Genomic DNA, 25,659 nt, shown 5'->3' with positions numbered 1-25,659 from the left:
GAAGAGATTTTTGTTGCGTGTTGCACCTCGTGGCTGAACCCTGCATTGCTGCAAACATGGAGGCAGACCTGGCTGGCCAAGAATTGGGTCCGTTTTGTGCTACCTTCATTCTTGAGTTTTGATCTGTTTTTAAACCAAACTTTTGGGGCTTAATGGAAGTCCATTAGAATTGTTGGTCTGGTCTTAGACTGAGATATGCCGTAGCTACCCTCAAGAACATACCCCTGAGTTTCTGTCTCTAATACTTGCCTGCTGTCTTACCTTTGACAAAGTGTTGTAGCAATTGACCCTTTTATAGGTGAGAAAATGATGAGGAATGGAAAAGAACCTACCAGTGAAGGTTGGCTGTAGCTCAGCATGCCCTTGACCGAGGTGATTTAGGAACACAGTTGTCTCAGCACTGCACACATCTCCCCAAGGAAGGGTGCCTGTACGTAAGGCCTCTGCTTTGTTCAGTGACCTACACAGCGCAGGCTCCCGTGCCAGGGGCAGGCAGAAGTTTTAGGAGCTGAACAGAGGATGGTTTCACTTCACCATCCCTAGAGAGGAGTGGTCCTAAGCCCACCATCTTTAAAACATGAAGGAGAACTTCTCAAGAGTTCTTGTAGAGATGAAGAACTCTACAAGGAAGCAAAGGTAATTAAGCAGATAGAGATGTGGTCAGCAAAACCCTATCTGTCTGCAGGTGAGAAAAGTGGTCTTCACAACCACGTGTCTGCTCTCATTTCTACACATGGGTCAAAAAACATCAGTGCTCTTCCGATCCAAAGGGAGGAGACATTGGGCTTTTCTTACCTTGTGTGGAGCATAACTTTGTTTTCAGCTGGCAGGTTAAGTTAGTGAAATAGGAAGGGAAATCAAGGCAGTGATCTATTGTGAGCAAGGAAAATCACTGCCTGCCCAAGGACAGTTTGCTGTTGCTGTCTCTTACTTTGCAGCTGTCAGAGCTGAAGGAAAGCAGTAAGATGTAGATGTTACATAGTTACGAGAGTCTGCAGTAAATCCGAACAGATTGGTGTTTGCAAAATAAATGTGAAGAATAGCAATTTGTAGTCTAGACCTGACTTTTGTGAGGGAGGGGAGTCATAGGATGCATGTAGATTTATGCTATTTAAGATCACATGCAAAATGGAAGGGAAATTTGGATGTCCTTAAGGTACAGGTGTTTTTTAATTACTATTATTATTTACAAAGCTATAACATTGACAAGATTGGACTCTTTGTGGATTTAATGTGATATTGTAAGAGAGCTTAGTGTGCCATGTTCTATTTCAGCAGGATATTAAATGCTCCATTTGCTTAGTGTGGAGAAATTCCTGCTGATTTAATTTTATCTAATTGCAATCTTAAAGGAACATTATAAGAACAATTGTTTGTTTTCTTTGCAATTGATTTAGCTTACTCATTTAGCCATGAGCATTTCATTCAGATGTAGACACAAGAGGCATGATTCAGATTTTGGTGGGACAGATTTGCATCCAGATAGGGTAGCGCAAATTGTAAGGGCAACTGAGCCAGTGGGATGGTTTATATTAAAGAAGGGAAAATAACATTATGGAGGTACTGTCAGTCTGAGACCTTCTCAGTGGAACAGCATTGCATCTGCTGCACAATCGTATAGAGATTGCTCCTCAGCAGGCTTGAGGCTGGCGGATAAGGTAATTGCATAGATCTTGTGCTGCAGTGTTTCCATTGCCCCCATACCTGAGCTAACTCAGGTGTCCATAAATTAGATTGCTCTGTGTGCAACTCCATTTTCAGAATGTATCTGTGTGCTTTGGGGGCCTGTTGCTATTTAACGACGAGCCTGCATGAAAGTGACTTACTTCCCTACTTCCTTTCACCCACGTTTTAAATGTAGGTATGTCTGACTGTTTTAAAAATGCCAGACTGCTGTGGTCTTAGTCTCAAGCATGGATGTTAGCAGAGTTTTCTCATAGCATATGGTAATGTGACTAGTCATTTATTTGAAAATGAAAATTCAGTTTTTTCTTCAGCAGTTGCATGGTGTTCATTCTATTTATGTTTAAATCTGGTTTATTCAAACTGACATATAGACCAGTCACACAAATAGGAGATTTCTCTAAGGTGTATTCAGTGAATGTCAAAACAAGGAAAAGATTGAAAAGTTGGATTTCCTGAGCATATATCCAAGCATATGATTAACAAATGAGACAGCTGAAAATTTCTAAAAGGCATCGTCTAGTTAACTATAAAGGAGGTCTATGTTAATGTAAGATTTTAATGTCAGGGTGAATGTAGAAGCAACACTTAAATCTCTTTATGGAGGAACGACTTTTTTTTCCCTGGTGGTGTTTTAGGAGAGGCGGTATTAGTTATTCCCGTGCTTAAGCCACCCAGAAATTACAGTATGGCCAGACCACATGAGTGGGCTAGTTACAGAGTTCAGGCAGATATTATCTGCTCTGTGTCTAGCTCCTGGTAGATGTGCAAAGAAGGAATGTTTAGAGGGTCCTGTAAACTGGTATCTACAAGAGAGATGGTGTAAAAGCTGGGCAGAGTATTAGTAACACAGGCTTTTAAAAACAAGTGATGAGTTACATGATGGGAATACCTGGGAGAAGGGAGATTTAATATGGATAGAGGCCTTGATCAAGAATTTCAGCCTGTTCATAGAGTTTGGCCCTTCACATTAGATGCCTGCTGCTTTTAAATACTCTGATGTCACCATGCATGGAAGAATTCCTCTTTCCAAGATGTTCGTTTTGGGCAGATTGCTGGCACCAGTGATCTTTGATGCACACAGATCGCATATTTATAACATCTGTTATGGTGGCTGTTGAAAAACAAACACAGATTCAGATTCTGGTGCAACCTTCGAGTGTTTTGTGAATAATCACTGTGAGACCCAAATGACAATTTAAAAATATTCCTGTCATGACTGTAAGCAGTGAAATATAATCCACTCTTTATCCATAGAGACAAATAAACACATTAATTATAACAATAATAGAAATCTTAACAGTAGCTAATTCATGTCATTGCCACACATCCAGGGCTCCAAAATTAATGTTTTTTCTTCCTGTACAGTAGTGTGCTTCAACAAAGGCAAATGGATACAAAACTGTTGACAAACAGTCTGTTTTGCAACCCAAACAGATCCATTGTGACTCATGAATGCGCCTGGCAAATCACTGAAAGTGTAATTTTAATTTATGATGTGCAGCACTCCATAGAATTTGAAATTATTTACTGAAGTAGAACCGTTCCCTTTGTGACTTCAGTCACAATACCTGTGGTGAACATTGTATGCATGTACGGGGACTTTTCATCCCCAAAGAAGCTGCTAGAGTGAAATTATGGGATAGCTCTGTGTACTTGTGATTCTGCCTAGCTGAGTTGCTTTAGGATTCTGTACAGTTCAGCACCTGGGAGTCCTTTTGTGTGTGCGCTCTCGCCCGGCTCTTTCGCTGCATCAGGGCACAGTCAGGCCAGGAACCAGAACCAGGCTTGGCTTGAGAAAGCCGAGTCTCCTCAAAGAGACAGAATTGAACTTGAAGGAGATAAGCACCTGCCTATTAAACTTAAAATAGCATTGTGCATAGTGTTAATATCAGTACTGTGTTTTAATAAACATCGCAAAGAAACTATGAATGTTTATGTGAATTACTTGTTTGCATTTGTCAGAGGCCAGCCTTTTTGAGGTGGCTTAATACTTGATACCACTGAAGGGACCCCACTGTGGTAGCTGGAGTCTGACCAGGCAGGCTGGCTAAAATCTTCTGTCCTGTGTCCAGGAGTCTAGCAGAACAATTAAGCATATGCATGAAACCAAGTACGTACCTTGCCCCGGTAATGAAGTAGCTCTTTGTTCCAAATGAGGCTGTTCCCATTCAGAGCAAAGGGTAATGGGTATAAATTGAAATACAGGAACTTCCATCTCCATGTGAGGAAGAACTTCTTTACTGTGAGGGTGACAGAGCCCTGGAACAGGCTGCCCAGACAGTTTGTAGAGTTGCCTTCTCTGGAGATCCTCAAAACCAGTCCGGATGTCAGCAGGGGGGTTGGACTAGATGATGTCTAGGGGTCCCTTCCAACCTCAACCATTCTGTGATTCTGTATTCCAAGTGCACATTTGTGGCTACATCAGTGATTTTCTTGTTGGCCAGGCCCCATGCTCTGCTCTTCAATCATTTTGAGACGAGTTCTGTAATTAATAACCACACTTCTTGCGTATGTGTGTGTGATACAGCATCAGATGGAGCTCCAGTCAGTCCACTGTATTATGGTCTTTAGTCCATAAGTACTGTGGTCTTCAGAGTTTTTATAAGATTTTCTTAAAAGTACTGTGTCATATGAAGAAAATAAGTTGCTTCACTTCAAGATGAAGTGCCACCTAGGTGACACCTCCAGGCTCTTCCATTATGATCAGCTGGCTAAGTTCATCCTGCATCAAGATGTGTGTGCAGCACACTCCAGTCCTGAAGCACTGATGTGGGCAGTGCACTACAGCTCAGAACGTGCCTGTCCCTACTCAGATCAGCTGCCACGTGGATCTCTAACCAGACTGTGTGCAGCAGTATTCAGGTTTGGACCACTACACCAGGGCATCACTACACTATTCCGGGCCTTGTATTTCTGTCTTTGAAAAAATAGGTTATTCATTGTGCTTTTTTTAAGTGAAGAAGTGTTAAGATCAAAGTATTAGTGGGCAGCCCAACTGGGTAACAAAACCTTCATTTTCTTGCAAAGTGAAAATACTGAATCTCCTTTAGGAAAAATGCAACTACAGTATAACAGAAAATGTAATAAACTCATATTTTTACTTTTGGTTCTGACCAAAAAAACCCAAAAAGTATTAAAGGGAAATTTTGTTTGAATGCTCATTTCTTTCCATCTTTTATGTGTATTCACAGTTCTGTAGGCTGTGATATGTGAAACAGGTCACAGATTGACATAAGTAATTGCCTTCATGATAAGTAGATGAAGTATAACTCACCAAATTAGGAGAAGGCAGAGGTTATAGGAAATTATATGCTTCCATGTTTCCCCCTGGGTCTTGCAAAGCCTTGAAAATCTTAAGACAGCAAATCACTTTCCTTCATCATCCCCTGCCAGCTGTACCATGTTGCAAGACCAAACTACAGGCCGCTCAGTGACTGTCAAGTTGTTTAATTGATGTGCGAGACAGATACTGCCTGCTCCCTCTTGATGCCAAATTGCTTGTAGTTCTGTTTTTCTGGCTGAAAGTTACTCACTGCCTAAAACAAAGGACTGTCGAGAGGAATATTTACTTTGCTCTGGTGCTTCCAATTTCCTTCAAGCTTTCTTCTCTCTGTAAAATGTGAAAATTCAGATTGTATTTCTTATTCAGATAAGAAGATGAGTGAAGAGGGGAGAAGAAAAGGTTTTCAACTGAAGCCAAACAGACAAGTGGTTATCACATGGGGGGCTGATCTGCCTCTTGCATCACTAGCTGCGAACAGCAAGGGTGGAGCCTCTGTCCTGAATGGAATTAGGCTTGAACACAGTTGGTAGGACTCTGGGATACAGACTAACTTTCAACCCCCTGGTTGTGTTTTAAAATGTTCAGGAGGAAAAGATAGTGAAGTTCAGGCTAATTTTTTGGTTTGTTTGTTCTTAAATTTCAATAGTGTTCTAACTGAGCCTTTATTAGCCACATTGAGAAAATTTGTGTTTGCATCTCCAGCAGTTACCTCGCTCTTTGGAGACAGGGAACGAATCCCGAGGGCTCAGATCGCTGTGGGTGCTTCGGTGCGCTGCCCCAGGGATCTGCTCGCTCAAGTTGCTAGTTGCTGTGGATGTCTGATCAGCCTCACTGATAGCAGCACTGGCTGTCACGTGCCTTCCAAGATTCACTTACTGCAGCCTTGCTGCTGAGGTGCCATCAAGCAGGGTTTATTCCTGCCAGCTGATCTTTGGGTCATGTTGACACTGTCATACCAGAGTTCTTCTGTAGCTCAGGTGTGCTGATGAATACAGGTCTGGAAGGAGGATTTTCTCTTCCAATTACTGCAGATAATTTTGCCATATAGAGTTTTCATTAGCTGTTCAAATTCTGTCTTAAAATAAACCAGCATTTGATGCTATTTATTGGAAGACTGCTCCGGAACCTTACTAACCTGCTAGCAGAAAACTCTTACCTGACTTTGACCCCAGGTGTGCTGACAGCTGCTGCACCCTCAAAAGGGTGGTCACGAGGCCACATGCTGGTGTCCACTGCTGTAGCAACTATTAGCATTGACTTAAGAATGACAATGAATGATAAACATTTTGTCTGACATGATGCAAAGCCATGGACTGATATGAATCAATCAGGACAAGAGGCAATGGGCACAAACTGAAAGAAAGGAAATTCCACTTGAATTTAAGAGAACATTTTTTCACTGTGAGGATGACATTGCACTGGAGCAGGTTGCCCAGAGAGCTTGTGGTGTCTCCATCCTTGGAAATATTCAAAACACAGTTGGACACAGTTGTGGACAACCTGTCTTAAGTGACCTTGCTCATGCAGGTGATAGGTCCAGACAATTTACAGAGATCCCTTCTAACTCCAACTTTTCTATGATTCTGTGAAATCCTAATGAAATCTACACAGATTTGGAAGCTTTGCCTGCTCATCTCACCCATGTCCAGTATTAGGATCACAGTATTAGGTTCAACTGTGCCATGGCTCCCAGACACGCGATACCTGAAGATAAAATAAGTATTGGTCAAAATATTTCCTGGAGAGTTGTATTTTCTGGAGTAGGTTAGAATATCTTCTCTTGTGTGCTCTTCAACACTTCTTGTTTGTACTACTGCAGAAAGTGAGGGTGTTCTGGTGAGCATATCACAGCAATGCAGCTACAAAGCATGAGTCTGGTTCTGTTCTTGTACAGAACCAGCAACGAAATTGGCTAAGCTACAGTAATATCTGTAAGACTTGCTGAGACTGCTTTTAGGAGGCAAAGTGGATGTGGCTTGACCTTTTGCTTGATGCAGTCTGAGTTTGCAGTGGTAGCAGTTAGAAAAATCTATATTTTCACTTGTAAGATAAACAGCAAATTCACTATGCGGAAAAGATTGGGAAAGAATCAGTATGGAAACCCGAAGTGCTGGTTTTATGAACTCACTTGTCGGAGTTTAAGTATATCAGGGTTTGGGGACTTGTTTTTATAATTAAAACAAACAAGCAAACCAAAAAGGCAGCAAACTACTTGGCTTTCCAATGCATACCAAGCTGACATTAGGAAAGATCCTCAGCCCGCAAATCCAGCAGGGAGTATAAATGATTGATAGTAAAAGCTTAGATCATCCACTTTAAGTGTGACTGGCAGATCATGTTCCTGGCAAGCATTTGGGATGCAGCAAGCTGGGAATGAGAAACACAAAGCGCTGACAAACAAATGGTCATCTGCATTTTCTAGCTTTTTAATCTTTCTTCAGAGGCAAGGTGAGGTGCACAAAGGCTAGAGTTGCATGTAAAATGAGGCTTTTAACTCAGGCTTTTAACTTTCTCTGTTGCTGCCATTAGACTTTATTTTGCCAAACATACTCTGACATGCTTAGGAGTCTCTCCTTACTCTTCTTTCTTTCCAATTACAAAAGTTTTTCATAAAACAGACATTTAATCTATCTTTTTTTTTCCCTTTCTACTATCTTGTGTGATTGATCCTACTTTATGGAGAAGATGTAAACAAAGGGAGTTGCTATGTGCTTCCTTATGATACATAGGAGGACAGTTGTTCTAATCCAGTTCAGATACTTCTGGGTAGAAATTTAATTCTTGCTAGCTAAAAAGACTGCCCAGTGCTTCTTTTCTGCTATTTTTCTCTGAATGTCAAAACTAGTGCCTTACTTTGGAATCCTAACCCTAATATAGGATTGATTTTTTTAATGGACTAAATCCTTGCCTGTTAACTTCATGGAAATTATTAACTATAAAAAACAGCTCAGTATCTTGTCTATAGATGTTTTTGGCATGTTTGGTTTCTTAAGAAATGAGGCTGTTGTGATCTGACTTGGTTTTTGGCTCACTTGTGGCATCTGTCATTTTGTGTGGGCTAGTTGGGCACTGGGCAGATTCAGGGGGTTCAGGTGCTGCTGCTCGCCACAAACAGGCAGCAGCAGGAGGGGCAGTGGGAGGATTTAAAATGACCGGGGAAAGGGGAGTTGCCCTCTTTGGGGGATTTGAATTAAGTTTCTGGAAGGGTTAGATCTAACTAAGCTGGGCTGTACGCCACTTCCTATGTAGGCTAAGCAGGTCTGCGTTGACTGTGTTTGCTTTTTAGTCTCCGTAATGTTGTAGGGCAGTAAAATAATTACTGCCGTCTTCCAAGTAGGGAGACTTGTCTGAAAATATTAAGAAAAAGGCTTAGAAACACGATCTGGAATTGCTCTCCCTTCTGCTTAGACTACCAGCCCTGACCAGTGTTCCTCAGTGATGGCACGTTTCTGTACCTGATGGATTCCAGAGCATTAATTAAAGCAGTTGCTTGGCTAATTGCCTGGAAGATTGCAAATAAAGTGTATTTATTCCAAAGGCGAGCAACCCACTCTTACCCAGTGAAGCATAGCAGTTTTTATGGTGCCTAAAAATCGTTTCATTTCACTTTTGAATATGTTATGTGTTTGTCTAAATGCCTCGTGAATGTTGGTCTGTTTTAAGTGTGTGAAAGGCATCGTCTTAGGCAATTTTTAATGTGTCTGTTAGAGAAATGCGCTGATCTAGGTGAGAAGATATGAAAGGTCAGTGCCATTAAAAAGGAAAGTAGCTTAATGTGCCGGGGTACCAGCACGTTCACTAATTCGCAGCCTTTGTAGTTCTTCTGGACATGGGCTCTGTCCTATGTAAAGGGAGCACGGGTGGAAGAAAGGGTGTCACTGTGGTGCCTTTGCCTCAATTGGGCAAAGCTGCCAGGCACCGACTCCTCGAAGAGAGGACGGCCTCATGGAGGAGCTCAGCTGATGGTGCAAGCATAGCTCCAGGAGCACGGTAGTTTAGGTTTCATTTAAGAGTTTTCTCTTTATTCATGGGATTTCTCTTGACTTTTGTATAGTACATGATTTTTCAGAGAGAAACAACTAGAAGGGCCCAGGTGACAGCAACAAACTACCACCTATTTTGTTGTCTCAATGTAAGAATTGCTCCTGGCAAAGTATTGCTTGTACGAAAGAGTACCATCTATCTGGTCCATCTCTACTGAAACTCGATAAACTCAGCGGTGGAATAACAGAGCCGAGAGTTAAGAGCAAAATACCACTGAAAACAAGAACGGCGCTGCAGCAGCCTCAGCCCGGCGCGCGCCGCAGCAGCCCTCAGCGAGGAGCCCTCAGCGAGGGCTTCCCTGGGCGCCCCCCAGCCCAGTGACCGCCTGGGCACGGGGACGCGCGGAAGCAGCTTGCCACAAAATGGCCACATTCTCTGATTTTTAATGCAGAGCATCCACAGCTCCTTGTTTTGTTGATCTTCTTGTACCATCTTGATAGTAACTTCCTTGTTTTGTACAATATTGTTATCTCACGTTTCCACTGCCATGTCTGTGCACACAACTGCTAAAGATTTTCTGTTGAGAAAACAGTGAAACCATTAGGGTGACCACTGCTGTGAGACCTGCTGTCCTGTACTGTGGACTATTCTCATGATGATCCATCTAGGTGTCTAGTTTTTTTTTGTCTATTTTTTAAGAAATTATTTCAACTTGTGACTGCACTGATGTATTATATGAGATAATGTTATTGGCAAAATAATGGGTAATTACTAGCCAAATTAGGAAGGCTCAACAGTGTAGATGTAAGAAACAGATCTTTTGCATGTCAGCTACAAGAAGGAAGGGGAATAACATTTTTTTCTTTGAAATCTTTTTGGAAGGAAACAGAAGAGAAACATGAATCTAAAAAGAACTTTCCTGATTTTTTAAGAGAAACTTTTGCTGATATTTAAAGGGAAATGCATAATGTCATATGACATGGTTTTTAAATTGTGAATTTACTCTTATAAAATTTTTCTGAGCTGTCATAATTAACAAAAGGACAATGAGAAAGAATATAAATAGAATATTTCAAGGACTTTTTTTTTCTAGGCTGATTTATTTTCCTGATTATATAAAGTAGAACAACCCTGGCTTCATAGATAAGTTGTGCTTTCTTTTGTATTTTCAGTGGAAATCATATTGTTATTGAGAACAGTGCTGCTTTTTTCTTTTTTAAATCTTCCTAGGCAAAGGAGATGTTTTTGGTGACGTCTTCTGGAAGGAGTCAACCCTTGCCCAGTCCTGTGCTAATGTAAGGGCTTTGACTTACTGTGATCTTCACGTGATTAAAAGAGATGCCTTGCAGAAAGTGCTGGAATTCTATACAGCCTTTTCCCACTCCTTCTCCAGGAACCTCATTTTGACCTACAACTTGAGAAAAAGAGTAAGTACCTTTGCTTTTCAACATGCCATATAAATGATTGCCTTCAATGTCTGTTTGTATGGAAAAAGAAGTGAATCGCTGGTTTTGGGCAGTTTCTTTAGCCCCCTGTATGAAGGTTTTTCAAAGCTTGCCTAAGAGCCCCTGCTTGCGTGTAAAGACCATGAATGTATGTTCATCGCTATGAAGTGGACAGGTTTCAATGTACTGTACACTGACATGCAATTATGATGGACAGTGTTCATACTTTCTCCAGCTTTAGTTTGTAAAGCAGATAAAAAGATGGTGAGGTGTTGCTGGAGGTTACAAGGAAAGTGGAAGGGAAGGTCCGAAATCTAATGCCTTAAAGGAAAAATGAACAGCCACAAGCAGAGTGTAAAAGTAATATGAACATGAGTGAGTCTATCAGGAGTTGGTTCTTTTATTATCAATTAAATTTGGAGATTACTTTGCTGATCTAATTAATGTTTTTCTTTATCTTCTTCTGGATTTTTTTGCCTCTCTACATTTTCTCCCATGTGCAAGTCTAAGGTATTATGTCAAATGTGAATCATCATAGCGTAATATTCCATTATAAATCCTTTGTGTAATCTTCAGTGAACCACTGCTGTAGAATTTTATTAATACTGTAGTAAATATAATTCTGTCAATGTGATTTGATGATGTAATGCAGAAGACAATAACATTACATTGCAAGTAAGTAATTTGGAGCAGTGATGCTTGTTTTAAAGAACATTCTAATAAAACAACTGAGATTAATAAAATTTGAGATTATCTAAAATTTTTTTTGGGAGATTTTCTGGTTGTTGTTCCTAAAAAATAGTTCTCTGAGGTAACTTCCAGGTGCCAAGTAAGTCCTAGATAATTACACCTGAAAAAAATAGACCTTTCACCTTCAAAGTCTTGTTTGTAAAATTAGGCATTAAGTTTTAGCAAGTATTGATTCCTGTATTGGGCATATCAAAATAAAAATAATGTTATAATGTCTTCTATCTGCATATGATATCAATATCAATGAATTTAGCTTTTTTGGTATTGGTCAAGTAAGTATATATTATCCTTGTTTTGGTCAAAAAAAAAATCAAAGCTCTGGTAGCAAATTGATGTAACTGAACACTAAGAAGCAAATTTTTACGTGAGATTTTTCCCCATAGGGTATTTTTTCAAATGACATTGATTTGCTGCAGGACAATGAAAAAGGCACAGAGCTGTAAGAAGATTAACTGATGCTTGCTGTTAAAAGTTAAATTTAAAAAATAGAGACTCTCCTGGTGTAAACCGATATGAAAAATAATGGTAATGAAAGATGAAGGTATTGAGATTATGTGAACCATCAGTATAACAAACTCCGGCAGATTTTAAAATAACGCTGTAGGAAATGTAGTAAGATGATCTAAGAAAAGATCAATCTATTTTTTTAATCAGTAGAAATAGTTATCTTGGAGGCATGGAAGGAGCAACTCTCTTAAATCTCACAGTAAGGCTGGCAGAATTGCACCATTTTGGCTCTGCTCTGAGCCAAAGGTTCCAATTTTAGAATAAAATGCCTAATCCTGGAGTGAGACTCCCTCCCTCCATGTTCATCAACCTAGCTTTCCCCCGCCTGTTACAAAACACTTTTTAACAGTATCCTAATTTGTGGACTGTTACAAATCATTTAAAAAGTACGTTTTCTGATAGCAATTTCCATCAATTTATTCAAATAATTGGATTTTAACTGGGTTGTAGTCAGCGGAAAGTGGTGTTGATTGGTAATGGAAGTGAGAGTTGGATGGTTCCTGGATAGTACACTGCTTATTTTATTGAAAGAAGACTGATTGCAATCAGAATACAAATGTTGAATAATGGAAATAATGTGGACTTTGAGAAACACTCAGAAGGTATGGTACTTTAGAGAATGGAATAAACGCACATTAGAAAGCAATTTTTTAGAGTTTGGAATTTAATCTGGTTTACGAATCTGTGAATCTTGTATAGAAATAGCTCCCCAGCCTGTCACTTCTAACACATCTTCTGGTTTATATCTGCAAATGCAATCTTGTGGGATTCAGCTGAGCTGGTACCTTTGGAGCTGGGGAGCTGGGTTTGTGGTATGTTGCATATCCTTCAGAATGGAAATATCAGAATTGCACTTTTCATTTCAATAACAAATTTCATTTCTGACTCTCACCAGTTTTCAGCTGGTTGAAGGGTAGATACTGTATCTTCCTTCTAAATATATTCATACAGATTCCAAACAATTTTAAAAAGTAATTTTGGATTTTTTTTTCTTTTCCCCTGAAAGATCTCTTCTATTTTCTCTTTTTATTTCTCTATTTTAAGACTTATCCCTCTGTGGTGTCCCCATCTCCGGGGCACTTGCCCTCCCTTGTCCTAGGCCTTGCTGCATCGTGCAAGGTGCTTTTTACCCTGGTTTCCATTAAGAGAACTCCAGCGCCAGTCCTCTCCTTGACCGTGCTCCTGTCCTTAGCTAACTTGAGGCCTACATTTAGGCCAAGCAGCAGCATCTTCCCTTCACTGCCCCTCTCTCTGGCTCCCATGTTGCGTCTCTCACTGCGCCTGAGCTTTGAGCTGTGCTGGGAGCGCAGGACTCTGCTGCCTCGCGCTCCTGCTGCCGGGGCCGTGTGGTTTCTCAGGACTCTGCCGTGGGGGAGGCCCCTGCAGCCCTGTCAGCAGCGTGCCGGGCTCCGCAGTGCCCGTGCCGGGAAGCCAGTGTCCTTCACTCACTTCCTCTGCGGACACCGCTGCTATTGCCTCTCTTCTCTCTGCTCTGCCCTGAGCAGGTTCCGTAAGTGATTCCAGCCCCTCCCAAAGTTCCTAGGGGTCTAATAACCCCTAGCTGCAGTGCGGGCTTAGAAATCTTTCTGTTTTTCCTCAAGGGAAAGAGATAGGAGATATTTACTCAAATCTTTCTGCCACCAGTCATTTAAATTTTCTTCCAACTAGATGCAGGGAGGGATCGGGGCAGAATCAGCTTGTTCTCCTGTGTCCCTCATGTCTTGAAATCCAGAAGAGTGCTCTGGGGCTGCAGGTCACCCTCGAGGCTTCTGCAAATGGAAGGAAGATTTCTCTATGCATTTCCTATAGTACCATGCTCCTATGAAACTAAAGCAGGTCAACGTAACATTTTGCTCCTTTTTCAGAATCTTGTGTAGGAGCCAAAGTTGGGACACTGGGGGCATGTGGGGTGACGCAGGGGCAAATTCACCCTTACAGAGGAAGGGAAGTGTTACAGATGAGGTTTGGAGGGCAGCAGGATTTTCTTTTCCCTGACAAATATGAAAACGCATCTGAGTTTCCAGCTTGAATTTCATGGTCTGAGTTAGTAGTAGTTTAAGAAACCTGAAGCTTCCATAATATCTACTTGTCATTTTCTTTTTCTTCTGAAGACACCTTCTGGAGAAAGGTGAAGGGCCTCTGACAATATTTGCAGGCATTTGGCTTTTGGCAGATGCTTCTTTCTGTGTGTCTGAGCTTTGTGACCAATATTTACTTTTACTGAGTTGTACCACAGTGTATTTGCTCAGTTTATTTGTTGCAGCCATAAATGATGATCTAGCTCAGATGACCACTCGTGCTGTATAAAAGCGAGAGCTCTTATGCATAATTTATTAAGCTGAGATTTCTCTATTAAGCCATTTTAGCCTGGGTAGAGATGAAACTACTGATTCTGAGTGCTTTGGTGCATCGTGACAGAACGGGCAAGTAGTTTTCCCAGCAGTTAAAATATGTGTCCTGGAATAAAGAAAGTACTGCAGTAGAAGGTAGGTACGTTACTTGGAACCTTATCAGACTGAAGAGAATGGCAAGCAACGTGCTGCATTTTTACAAAGCGAGCGAGGATGATTTAGTGATTGAAATACAGAGCTCCCAGTCAGAAGATCATTTTGTGGGAGTGCAGCGATTGCAACAGAATAGTCTGTCTCCCTGCCAGTGTCAGACTGTTTAGTTTTATACGTTTAGTGGTGTGTTTATTCCACACCATTCCAATTGTGTGAGTGGAAAAGGTTCCCATCTTCTCTTTATAAAAACTATTTAAAATATAGTTGTGCTTTCCTGTTTAGCCTTTTATTTTTTTGTTTTCTCCTATTGGCTGTTAACTAGAAATCAAACCTCTCTCAGATCAAGCATTTCAGCTAACAGTGCTTCAAGCCTTGATTTTTAAATCTCAAGGGGCTTGCCAGCAGGTTGTTTTCAAAAATACTTCAGATTTTGCTTTCCCACATGACAAGTTTTCCATTTTTTTCTTCCTGTGATTTCATGATCAGAATGGTATCCTGGCATTCTTTCTGTTAGAGAAGGCTGGATTGCTAGAAGATTTAAACAAAGCTTTCTTAGTGTAAGAAATGTGGAAGTATTTTACTTTAAAATATTGGCTCATTTGTGACTGTTTGAGAATGGTCCAGTTCACAGTCTACTTCTTTCTTGTGCACTTTTATTCGCAGAAAACAGTGCCACAAGTCCTGTGGGAAGCCAGTGGAAGTGTCTCCCTGATTCCTGACTGGCACCCAGCTCATAACACTGAAAACCCAGACACTGGACATGGCTGAAAGGTCTGCCTGGGTGCGAGGCTCGGGGCTTGTGCCATTATTTGCTGGGCAGAAGATGGAGTTGTCCTTCAAGCTCCATCCACCCCAAAAAATAAAATGGCCAAACCCCTAGGTACTCAAACCCCTTCTTTCCCAGGCTGCCTTTTAATTTCAAGTTGCTGAATGTACTTATAGCCTTTGTTTCTTTGTGCCAATCTAAACAAAATTTAATTCTGTTTCCTCACACGTAAATTCCATATTTCATTCTTGCTCCTATCTGGTCCCTCGCTTTGTACAAGTTATTTTAATTTTTATCTGTGTCTGATGGCTAACTCTTATCTAGCTCACAGATTTTTGTGCAAATAGTCATTACACTATGGACTGGAAGCGCTCTGAGGCACGTTCTGTGTTGCGAGGTTTGCACATCTGCTACATGTAATTTAAGTGTGACTGTCAATGGATCGAAACCCCGTGCTCTGGGGAGGCCGTGTCCTTGGATTTCTTCTTTTTCATCTCCTGTAGCTTGTTGTCCTCTTCAGATAAGGACTTAATATCCAGACTTGGAGAGGATTTGGCTGACTGAGCGTTTAACATCCATATTACTACAGTGATTGGAAGTGTTTAGTCCAGAGTAACTCCATTAGCTTTCAAAGGCATCATCTGAAAGCTTAAGTTTCCCAAACTTTTCTACTCTAAGGTTCTTTCTATAGCATTTAAATAATTATGCTCTTGATCCTTAGGGTCCTATGCCTATATGGAGGATAATCTGATTGCAGATGAATAGTTTATTTTAAATAGTGGGGATGTATGTGTACAGTAGCATAATGTATTTAACTAAGAGTGTGTATTCTATGCATGATACATTTTAATGTAAATAACTATAACCTGAATTGATTTACATAGCTAAGTTGTGAAAAGCTTCTTTAAAATGTTCTGAAATAGATAATCTTCTGTGAATTCTTGTTTGACATGCTGGTCATTTATTTGAGATGCCTACGCCCAGTATGAACAATAAGCAATTTTTCATACATTTAGATGTTTCTATATCATGCCTGTAGAATTGTTATCATGAAATAACTTGGTATACCATAGAAAGAGAAAAGTTGTTTTTTTTCATCAAAGGATTATTAAATTGTTGACATTTTGATAGGTTACTCACCAGTAAATCCCATTAAACTACAAGTAACCTGGTGATTATTAAGTATTAATAACTGTTGATAAAAGAAGTTGATGGAAGAGCTGATAAGAATGAATTTTAGATTGCAATTCATCTTAAAAAGGAAGAATGACTTTTTTTTATGAAGCTGATACTAAAACCATAACTGCCTCAAAGTATATTCAATAAAATGACAGTTCCTATTCTGCATCAGCATAGATTTATAGGTTTTCCCATGTTACTGACTACATATTTATCATCATTTCTGTCCTAACAACTGCATTAAGAATTAAAATTGTACAGACTGGATTTATGAAGTCAGCATTTTAGCTGTTTTCCCATATGCTTTCCAAGCATGGAAAACTATGTCAGTGTGTCAATAACTGGAAAGGCATTCCCATTATATGTCAATGTTTTGAATAAACACAGTAGATGGAGAAAATTCTAGACTTTCTGAAATGTAGATCTTCATTCGGGGACTTAATTCAATAATGGAGTAGTAGGATCAAGATTTTGTCTATTTTATCATGCTGTGAGTAGACCTGTTTAAATTGTTTCTGTAATTTTTCTCAACAACCCACAACTCTCATAAAAGAAAAAAAAAAGTGTCTGACCTTTTCAAAATCTGGAGTGTTCATAAGATCTTTCCAAATAGGGTAAACCTATTCTGAGTACATGAAAAGTACAGTTAATATGGTTGATGGTGAATTAATGTTTATACGCAGAATATTTCAATCTGTAAAAAATAAGTATATTTGGCTTTTGGTAAGATATTTTTGGAGGAGTAATAGAAAGTTAACAAAAAGGGTTTTCTCACATTTTTAATAGGCACAACCACTCACAGCAGCTTGTTTTATCCCAACAGAAGAAAATCTATGACTTTGATCCCTCCCTTCCACCCACATTGACTAAAACATAGGGTTAATTGTAATATAGATAAGGGTTACCTAGTAAGAGTGGGGACTCCAAAAAAAGCTTCCCTAAACCTTTTTAAAATACAAAAAGGAATTTTTAGGAACTGGGAAAATTCTGAATGTATGCCCATCAACTGTGACAGAAGACAATAATCCAAAAGATAGTGTAACTCCTTTTATGCAATCTGGGAATCTAGTTTTCCTTGTGAGGGAAAAAAAAAAAAGTAAAATGCTTGCTGTTTTTACAGTAAGAAGGATCATCCTTCATTTAAACTTTTTTTCTTCACTAAAATTAGAGATTTACAGTGCAGATTCTGTTTTTGTAAATATTGTTGCCTGACATCCCTCTGTGTGTAGGTGTGTGTAAATATACATACATATATAATATACACACCCACATATGTAATGACTGTTCTATCAAATATCATGCACTTTCCCTAATATGTGACCACTGCCACCTGTGCATTTACCTGTGTGCATCATGCTTGGCCACGTCTTACAACCCCACATCATGCCAGGGCCCTCGGAGCTGTTGTGCCCAGGTGAGGCTCTATCCCCACCGCCTTCTCCCTGGTAAGGACTCGTGCTGCTTCCTGTGCTGCACAGCGTGGCGGACCCAGCAGCCGTCCCCATACCAAAGTAGGAAGTTCTGGAGGTTAACGCTGACTGCAGAGACCTTGCGATCCTCCTCCGGACCAAAGCCTCGCTCCTGGGCTTCTGTTTCCTTGCTTTCAATTTTGGCATCTTTACCTGTGAGTTACTGTACAGCAAGACTGAAGAGGTGTTTTACCTCTTTCCCTGTCCAAGCAGGCTCTCCTATGAGCTCCTATAGTCCTAAGAGTTCCTATGGGGACCCCCTTTGGTATGCACCAGGGTGGGCATAGAAGAAAATAGCTCTCCTTACGTGTGACAGAAATGCTGTTAAGACTGTTGCATGAATCACAGCAATCTCCTTGCTTGAATGATGAACGCTGGGAGATGCCTGCAGCATTTGCATCAAAATATCCTACGTGATTAGACGCCTTCTATTTTCCCTGCATCCAGCCCTGCGAATCAGCCTTCTGATTGCCTTTAAACAAGGACCCTGGTGCACAGGGCTGGGCGATGCAGCCAGGAGCAACCTACATTCTTTACTCTCAAGCCTGCTCCAAAAGAGTCACACGGGTGACGTGGCGTCTGATGTAAACCTGCTTTACAGGCTGCTGCCCATTGCAGTATGATGATAACACTGAAGTGTTTGGCTGCTGAGCATGAAGTGGAGTAACTGTTAGGTGTGGCCTTGTGAAAGTTCTGCATTTGAAACCTAGGAGGCTTTAACCTCATGGGAACAAATCAATCGCAAACAAAACTCGGTACGGCGTTTTCCCAGTCTCCTGCTATGACCACAGCTACCAACTATTGCCATAGCCAACTGAAGTGTTAAGGAAGGTGTAGTACTGGGCTGTAGTTCAAGGCATGAACTCATTGAAGGATTCTGAGATAAGGGTAATGAATCAGCCCCCCTACTATTTTTACACCTGCCAACTGGTGATCTTCTCAAACTGTGCATGGTTACTGCCTCGAAAAGCAAGCGTGGTATCACTTCAAATCCCTGTTTGGATTGTGTGTTTCAGTTTGAAACATGGTACCTGAAACAGATTTTGGAAACCCTTCGTAACTGCATGTTTTAAGCATTTTAACAGCAATTTTTCTAAATTAGTATTTCTAAATTAAGGCATCAGAGTGGGGACTTCCACTCACCTCCTCTTGAAAACAGTCGTTTCCCCTCTCCCCCTTGATACCACTTCTTTTTGCTCTGATTCATTTCCTCTTTCCACCTGTCACATTCCAAAATGGGGTGCGAACTTCCATATCTTGTACAATGGAAGTTACATTTATATCTCCCTAAAGTGAATTACAGTAGTGTACAGTGGTAGGCTACGCGATGTGTACACAATGTCCCAAAGTGCAGTCCATATAGCACTTGGAATAAGAACAGCTGTATCCACGAACAACTGTGTAGTTGGACAGGAGTGATCTTAATTAACCCAAGGCGCAAATCCCTCGTTTCCTCGTGCTTTCCTGACAGAGCTGTGAGACTGCATAATGATTTTTGTCAGGAGCTGAATCTGCTTAAACCATTTTTTAATTAGTACAGCCTTATGAATATGAAAAGCTGGTACCCAATTAAAAATATTATTTCAGACTTGAATACTATGTGCTTTTGTTCCCTTATGAATAGATATTTCTTTTTTTTCTTTGTCACCATCGTCTGGGGTCTTTTTCAAATAGGAAGAGGAAAAAGCTCAACCCATGAATTATTCCAAGTCTTTGTGACTTTGGCAAACAACAAGCAACATCTACAGCAGCAGGTCCCCTTCTGGTCGTGTCCCCAGGAAACATGCAGCCTCAGCCCAGCCTGCCTCAGTCTTTTCTTTCGTCTTTAGTTTGCCTAGAGACAGTGCGCTCTCCCCAGAACGCTGGAGAGGAGACCTGTATCCTCCCGACAAACGTCACCCTCGCTCCTTCCTCCTGCGTGCTCTGTAATAACCACACCACGCGACAAAATTGTTCTGTGATTCATTTACACAGCTGACATCAGAAGCTCCAAGAAAATTTCTGCCAAAATCATTTTGCAACGCGCTGGATGATTTACTTTGTAAATTGCCGCAAGTAGTGTCTTTCTGTGAAAATGCAGAATTAAGTTCCCTTTGGGAAATGTTTCCCTTTATTCTTGAAATATAAAAACCCAAACCAAAAAAAGCTGAGGCCATTACCTTTTCACAGTATACACAGCTTTTGTTTTATTATTGTTTCACTCTATAAAGACCAGAATAGATAAATCTTTCTCTCTAATCTTCAAGGTTGATGCTTCTTTGTTTATTTATTTTTGTGCAAATGTTGGCTAAAGCATGATGTCAGTTCCGGCACTCTTTCACTGTTGCACATTTGATGTGTGTTGCAGCCTTCCTCTGAGGAAGAAGAGGAACAATTTGTTAATTATTCTTCAAGGTTTTGCTCTTACTGTGTAGTGGCAAGATTTTTTTTATGGTTAGTTATTATTTCCATTAAAGAACACAAAACTGCTGTTGTCTTCCATCACTTACTTGATCAGATAATTTAGGCTGAAACTGAAATACGAGGACACTGCAATCCTTGCTCAGGCTAAGTTAGAAAATAATAGTAAGGAAACAATGTTAACCTTAATAAATGGATGCTGGCTTTACTATAAGAACTGAGAGATAGGAATATATTATTAGCATTTGATTTCCGTTTTTGTCTTTCCTCAACTAGCAAGTCTTGTAGAGATGAAAGTTTTCCTGGGTGGTTCAGTGACTTACATACTTCCAGTGTTTATCCGGTACATTTGCCAGGGGAGCAGATTCTCATTTAGTCCTACGACAAATTCATTGGAATATGCGGAAGAAGTAATGATGAAATGCTTTTATTTGCGGTATCATTTCGGAACAATGCTGTCCTTTTATATAGAAATGTTATGATGTTCTTTGTCAGTAACATTCAAAACTGTAATTTGCCTTTGATGATCAAGGTGCAGTTCAGAAATGACTGTCATCATTCATTCCAAGGCCTTCCAGTAACACATGCAACCATGAAGGGAGTTTGAAAAACTTATGCGTTGTAATATATTTTGGAAACGTAGGATACTTACCTTAATTTTATTATTACTGTTATTTTTAGTATTTTTAGCATATTTGCTAGTGATAGGAAGACATACTTTTGAAAATATAGAGCGTTTTTCTTATAGTGATTTCCAAAAATGTATCAGAAAGTATTGTATATGGCTTGGTTCAACATTTTTTCCCAATCACTGAGGTCTTCCAAACCTCATCTGTGTCACCACAGAGCAGTCAGAGGGCATATAGCTACAGTTGTAATGGCCTTACCAGATTATCTTTAATAATGTTGTCATTTACTGTATGTTGGCTGGAATTTCCTTAGTGGACATTTTAAGGTATCCAAATGGAGCACTTGCCATCAAAAGATCTCAGGGAGGGTTTTGTTTCTTTATTTTTTGATAAAATACTGAGTGACTTCTTGTCCTTACATGAAGGGAAATTCAAAAGCAGAAGTATTCAGTGATTTGCTTGATTGTAGCATGATATACCTGAGCATATTGCCTCAGATTAAGTGAGGGAGAGAACCAAAATTTTCCAGTCATATCCTCTATGTACTGTATAAGTAAAAGATCTGCAGCGTGGAGTGTAGTTGAATTATACCATGTCTTGTGGAAGAGCAGACTCCTCGTAATTTACTTTGTCTTGCAGGCTCTCAAAGGGCCTTTGTGTTTGCTGCCTCACTGCCTGAAAGACAATTTACCCTATGAATAATAAATATGTAATGGTAGATATTAAGTATATTAAAAGAAAGCAACTGAATAAGAGTGAAAGCAAGGACAAATGTGCTAAAAGCAATTTTTCTAGTCTCTCTTATGGCACAAGCTTGTCCCTGTGTTGTATTGGAGACTGCATTGCAAAGAGATCCTCTTAGTAGCTGAGCAAGACAAACAGAATGTCCGGCAGAGAGAGAAGCAGGAGGGGAAAGGATTGGAGCATCTGGTATTTCTCCGTGAAGGACATGAAGTGGACAAAAAGCGCAGCTAGTAGTGTCTGATCCACATGTCTGTGGGACAGAGCACTAAATGACTGAGGCAGAGGCAGCCTATTTTCTTCAGCCTTTTCCTAGAACAAGTGGACAAAATAAAGGCGTGGAAGCTTTTCCATAGTGGAAATATTAGCTTTCTCTCTCTCTCTCTCTCTTTTTCTTTTTCCTCTAGTGCAAGAGAACAGACAAACGCATGAATGTGTTTACTTATAGATCATTTTCTTCATTCTCGTTGAACAAGTTCACAGTAAGATTAAGCTCAGAAGCAGATACTGTTTCTGAAACATAGACTTTACTGCACAAGCATCGCTCTTCAGGCATTAAACAGCTGGGGAGTTTGAAAGGGGGAGCGGGAGGGTTGTTTTTTAGTTTCCCATGGTCCGGGTGGCTGGTTTGTGCACATTGGTGAAGCTGAGTAAGTTCCTTTCCCTTATTCAGTGGGATGCTTCCAGGACCTTTTACTGCAGAATCAATGAGTTGTATCCCAGTAATGATGTTGGATCCTGTCTCATTTTCCTCTTTGCGATAGAGCTAACACAGCTGTAGCTAACACACTAGGAATGTCCTTGAACAAGTGGTCCAAGAACACCAAGGGCTGCAATGACCTCTCTTCTTACACTGAGACAGATTCAAGTCTAGAAAATAATACAGGCTGGGTGTAACACAGGAGGGCAGGTGAGGAAGTCTTCCTGCGTTCCTCTTACCGTGCCTCAAGAGATGCTAGCAGGTAACAAAGCCAAGCAGGACCTCGGTCTGTGCAGGGTCGCGAGAGGGTGCATGGTGTGGACAAATGGTGGCGGATCAAAGGCTAAATGAGTTTAGTTGCAATGGATGGTGTGGTCGTTGCAGCTCCCTGTAAACACACCTTGAAGGATGGTCTGAAGGCCGCTTGGAGCCTGCTGGAGGCCCCAGGTTAGGCTGCAGCAAAGATGATATCCACATCCCAGCCTGAGACTCTCGCGTGCAGGAGCTCCAAGAACGAATGGCCAAGGCAACTGTGAATGTTGTTAGGTCTACCATAAAAGTGTCAGTGTTAGTTGATCCAAGGGAAAACTTGGAATTTGTCTTAATAAAAAGGATTAGTATTCTCCTCAGCCATTCGGAGGTTGTAGCACATTCAAACTTGTGCAAACTTTACTTTGCTTTGAAATCCAGTACAGTTCAGTGTGTGGTATCTTCTGGTGGAGGTGGACGGAGAGAGAGAGAGATACAAATTGTAATGCGTGTCTGAGGGAGGGAGCTCCCTAAATTGGGTCTGACAAGAATGGTACATGTTTCTATTCATGAACTTCTTGAGCCCTCTTTTTACCAGAGGTTTCTAGTCTCTTAATTTTGAGAAGTGCTGAATCAGCCATTTGCGTGGTCAGGAGCACAAAACATGAGTGAACACGTAGGAGCAGAGTGGGAAGAAATCTTTTAATGCAGTAATGATAAGCTAATTACCATTGGAGTGGGTAATGTAAAGGTAAATTTGGTCGCTCTTCGGCTGTTATTGGATTGTTGGCTCCTTTGTTCCCACGTATTTATCTTAGAACAGTCTAATTGCTGTCATATTAGAAAGGTTCCTGAATTATTTTTTCTTGGTTGTATAGATATTGTACCTTGCACTTAATGTAGGAAAAGAATGAACTAGAAAAGATTTCAGAAATACTTTCTTCAGTAGCATGATATAAATTGGTAAAGGTTGTACTGCAGTCCAAATATTCTTTGTTTGATCTTAAAAAACTTCAGTTGCCTGTAGGTATCTGAAGTGATTTAGAGAAACAGACAAATGATATAATTTTGATTTTGCTTTGTATTCCAATGGAGTAAACAACAGATTTGGAACAAGCTGCTTGCTAGACCTTGGAAATTAAACTGCTCTTTTTATTGGGCACTAGTAGCTCATCTCTGCCTTTCCTGATGGCAGACTAGCTGAAATACGTTGACTCACGGCTGCTGGGCTCCATCGAGCTCCTTTTATTTCCTTGATTATGATTCTGATGCTGCCGTCCAGGCCAGGCTCCTGCTTTGATTTCCCCTGGAACTCATGCTTTCCAGAGAATTTCTCCCCCCTCTAAAACCTGGAGTAAGAGTAAGTTATATCACGAGCCCCTGAGTTACAAGGCTATGACTAACCTGCAGAAGCTATTTAATGTAGAACACTGAGGCTGCTTTCTGATTTGTCCCTTTTAAGCTTGCCTGGGTCTCTGACTATGCACCATTAGATGAGATGGGAACAGGGGCCTTGGAAAGCAACAGTAGTCTTATTTTAAATTGGAAATCTAATTTTTTTTATAAGTCCCTGGGTGAAAAATGTTGTTTTGATGTCCAAACATGGTACAGTGAAGCACTGTACTTCATATTGTTCTTGGTCCTTAATAAAGTTTTCTCAAATCTCAAAGCCATCAGTCAGCAGCTTTTCATGGGAGCCTTAGGTGAACGAAGCACTAACCTAAATGCCTTAAATAATCATGAGTACTTTTTAAATAGATCTTTTAATTCACCCTAAGCTAAGAAGTCTAATGGCAAACCTCTTTCTTGGAGTATGTTCATTTTGTGGCTCTAATGTGCAGTTAATAACATATTTTCATCTTGTTTTGTTTCTCGTATTGCTAAAATAGTGATAACTCTCTCCATAAAAATGTATATTACTTTAGTTCTAAATGTGTTTATGTAGGCTTTCATTCTGCCTTTATCACCATATTTTCTGACATTTTCTTGTCAGGCGTGTAGCAAAACCACTCACATCTGTCGTGAGGTTTATTCTCTCTCATCTCTTCGGGGAACTAAGTGTACGTTCAGTATAGCAGTTTGTTTTGGTAGGGTTTCTTTGTGCTGAAGAAGGTGAAGTCTGTAAGAGGCCTTGAAACGGGAACAGCAAAAGGTGGTAGCTTCCTAAAAGTTAAATGAACTAGAGCCCTGTCCACTTTTACACTTAATTATATTCTCTTGACAAGATGAATCTTGTGAGCAACTGGGTTCTTTTCCCTAGGAGTGAAGGACTAAAAAATCATTCACTGGAATTACTTCTATCTTTTAAAAGACAAAGTATGCTTCTTCTCTGGAGTTTTTCAGGAGTGTTACAGATATTACTATGCAAATATAAGCAAACTACACAGTGGCGATCCTTTTTTTTTTCTTTCAAAGAGCATATAGTAAAATAATACGCCAGTCTTGTTTCACAGGACGTCTGATGTTTCTGCTGATTTTGTGCAATTTGAGTGAAATTTCTGACTCTGCTAATCTAAGCAGTATTGTTCATATTAATATTAAAGAGGAACAAAAGGGAAGAAGAAATGTACAGGTGTATTTTCTGGTGACAAAAAAAAGATCAATTCTTGGCTAGTGTCTTCCATTAGTGGTAAGAAATCTGTCATCTTTTCCAAAGTTACTCAGGTTTTGAGGATCCAGTCTTAGCAATTGCTTTATCTTGAAATATGTATCTTGAATATATAATATCTTGAATGCATCTGAAAATGAACTGAGCACTGTCTAAATCTGTGGGCTTTTTTAGGTGATGTGTTTATAACCTCCCTGTCTTCTGCTCTGACTCAGATCTTGGATGTTAACTTGTATAGCCTGCCAGGTGATTGTCTGCTATGAAAAATGTAGCTTCAGGGATTATCATTAAGGGTGTCTAATAATTTTCATATTACAGGGATCTATTTGTGGATTCTTATGCAACCTACTAAGAGTGGGGTTAAGGCAGAGAGAAGTAGGGCAGAAGTGAGTGCTGATGAACATAAGCAATTTGGTGTGCTTGCTTGAGCAGAAGGACATGGGGCAGGGTCCTCTGGGTGCAGGTCGTCTGTCTAAAGCTTTCCTGCTTCGTAGTAAATTGCAGTGATCCCCTGCAAAAGACAAAAGCCACTTCCTCCCACTTGAAATACCTGGGTACTTTCTGTCCCTCAGCAGGTGCTGTAGAGCTATGAGCAAAACCCTTCCGCTCTCAGGTAGAGAAGCTCCTAAGCATACAACTGTTTGTGTATGTAGTAGAAGATGAGGATTTAAGTGCATTTCAAAACAGCATCAATACATGCTGGAAACTGCGTAGTAAATCACCATATGTTCCAGAGGAAATGCCAAACAAAGTCATGAT

At 40.3% G+C, this 25,659-nt stretch overlaps 1 protein-coding gene across 1 annotated transcript in view; it reads left to right on the top strand.

The window, feature by feature from the left end:
* Positions 1 to 25,659, top strand: part of KCNH1 (potassium voltage-gated channel subfamily H member 1) — a 171,015-nt gene that overhangs the window by 95,183 nt on the left and 50,173 nt on the right. The window contains exon 10 of the mRNA XM_088531827.1: positions 10,184 to 10,380. Within this exon, the coding sequence (XP_088387953.1) occupies positions 10,184 to 10,380 (197 nt within the window). The remainder of the gene's footprint in view (positions 1 to 10,183; positions 10,381 to 25,659) is intronic.

Source organism: Tinamus guttatus, unplaced genomic scaffold (genome assembly GCF_059628265.1).
Source record: "Tinamus guttatus ecotype Peru unplaced genomic scaffold, ASM5962826v1 Tinamus_guttatus_pri_ptg000033l, whole genome shotgun sequence".
Classification (NCBI taxonomy): Eukaryota; Metazoa; Chordata; class Aves; order Tinamiformes; family Tinamidae; genus Tinamus; species Tinamus guttatus.
The sequence above is the reverse complement of the archived record's forward strand: the minus strand, read 5'-3'. Positions and strand labels throughout refer to the sequence as shown.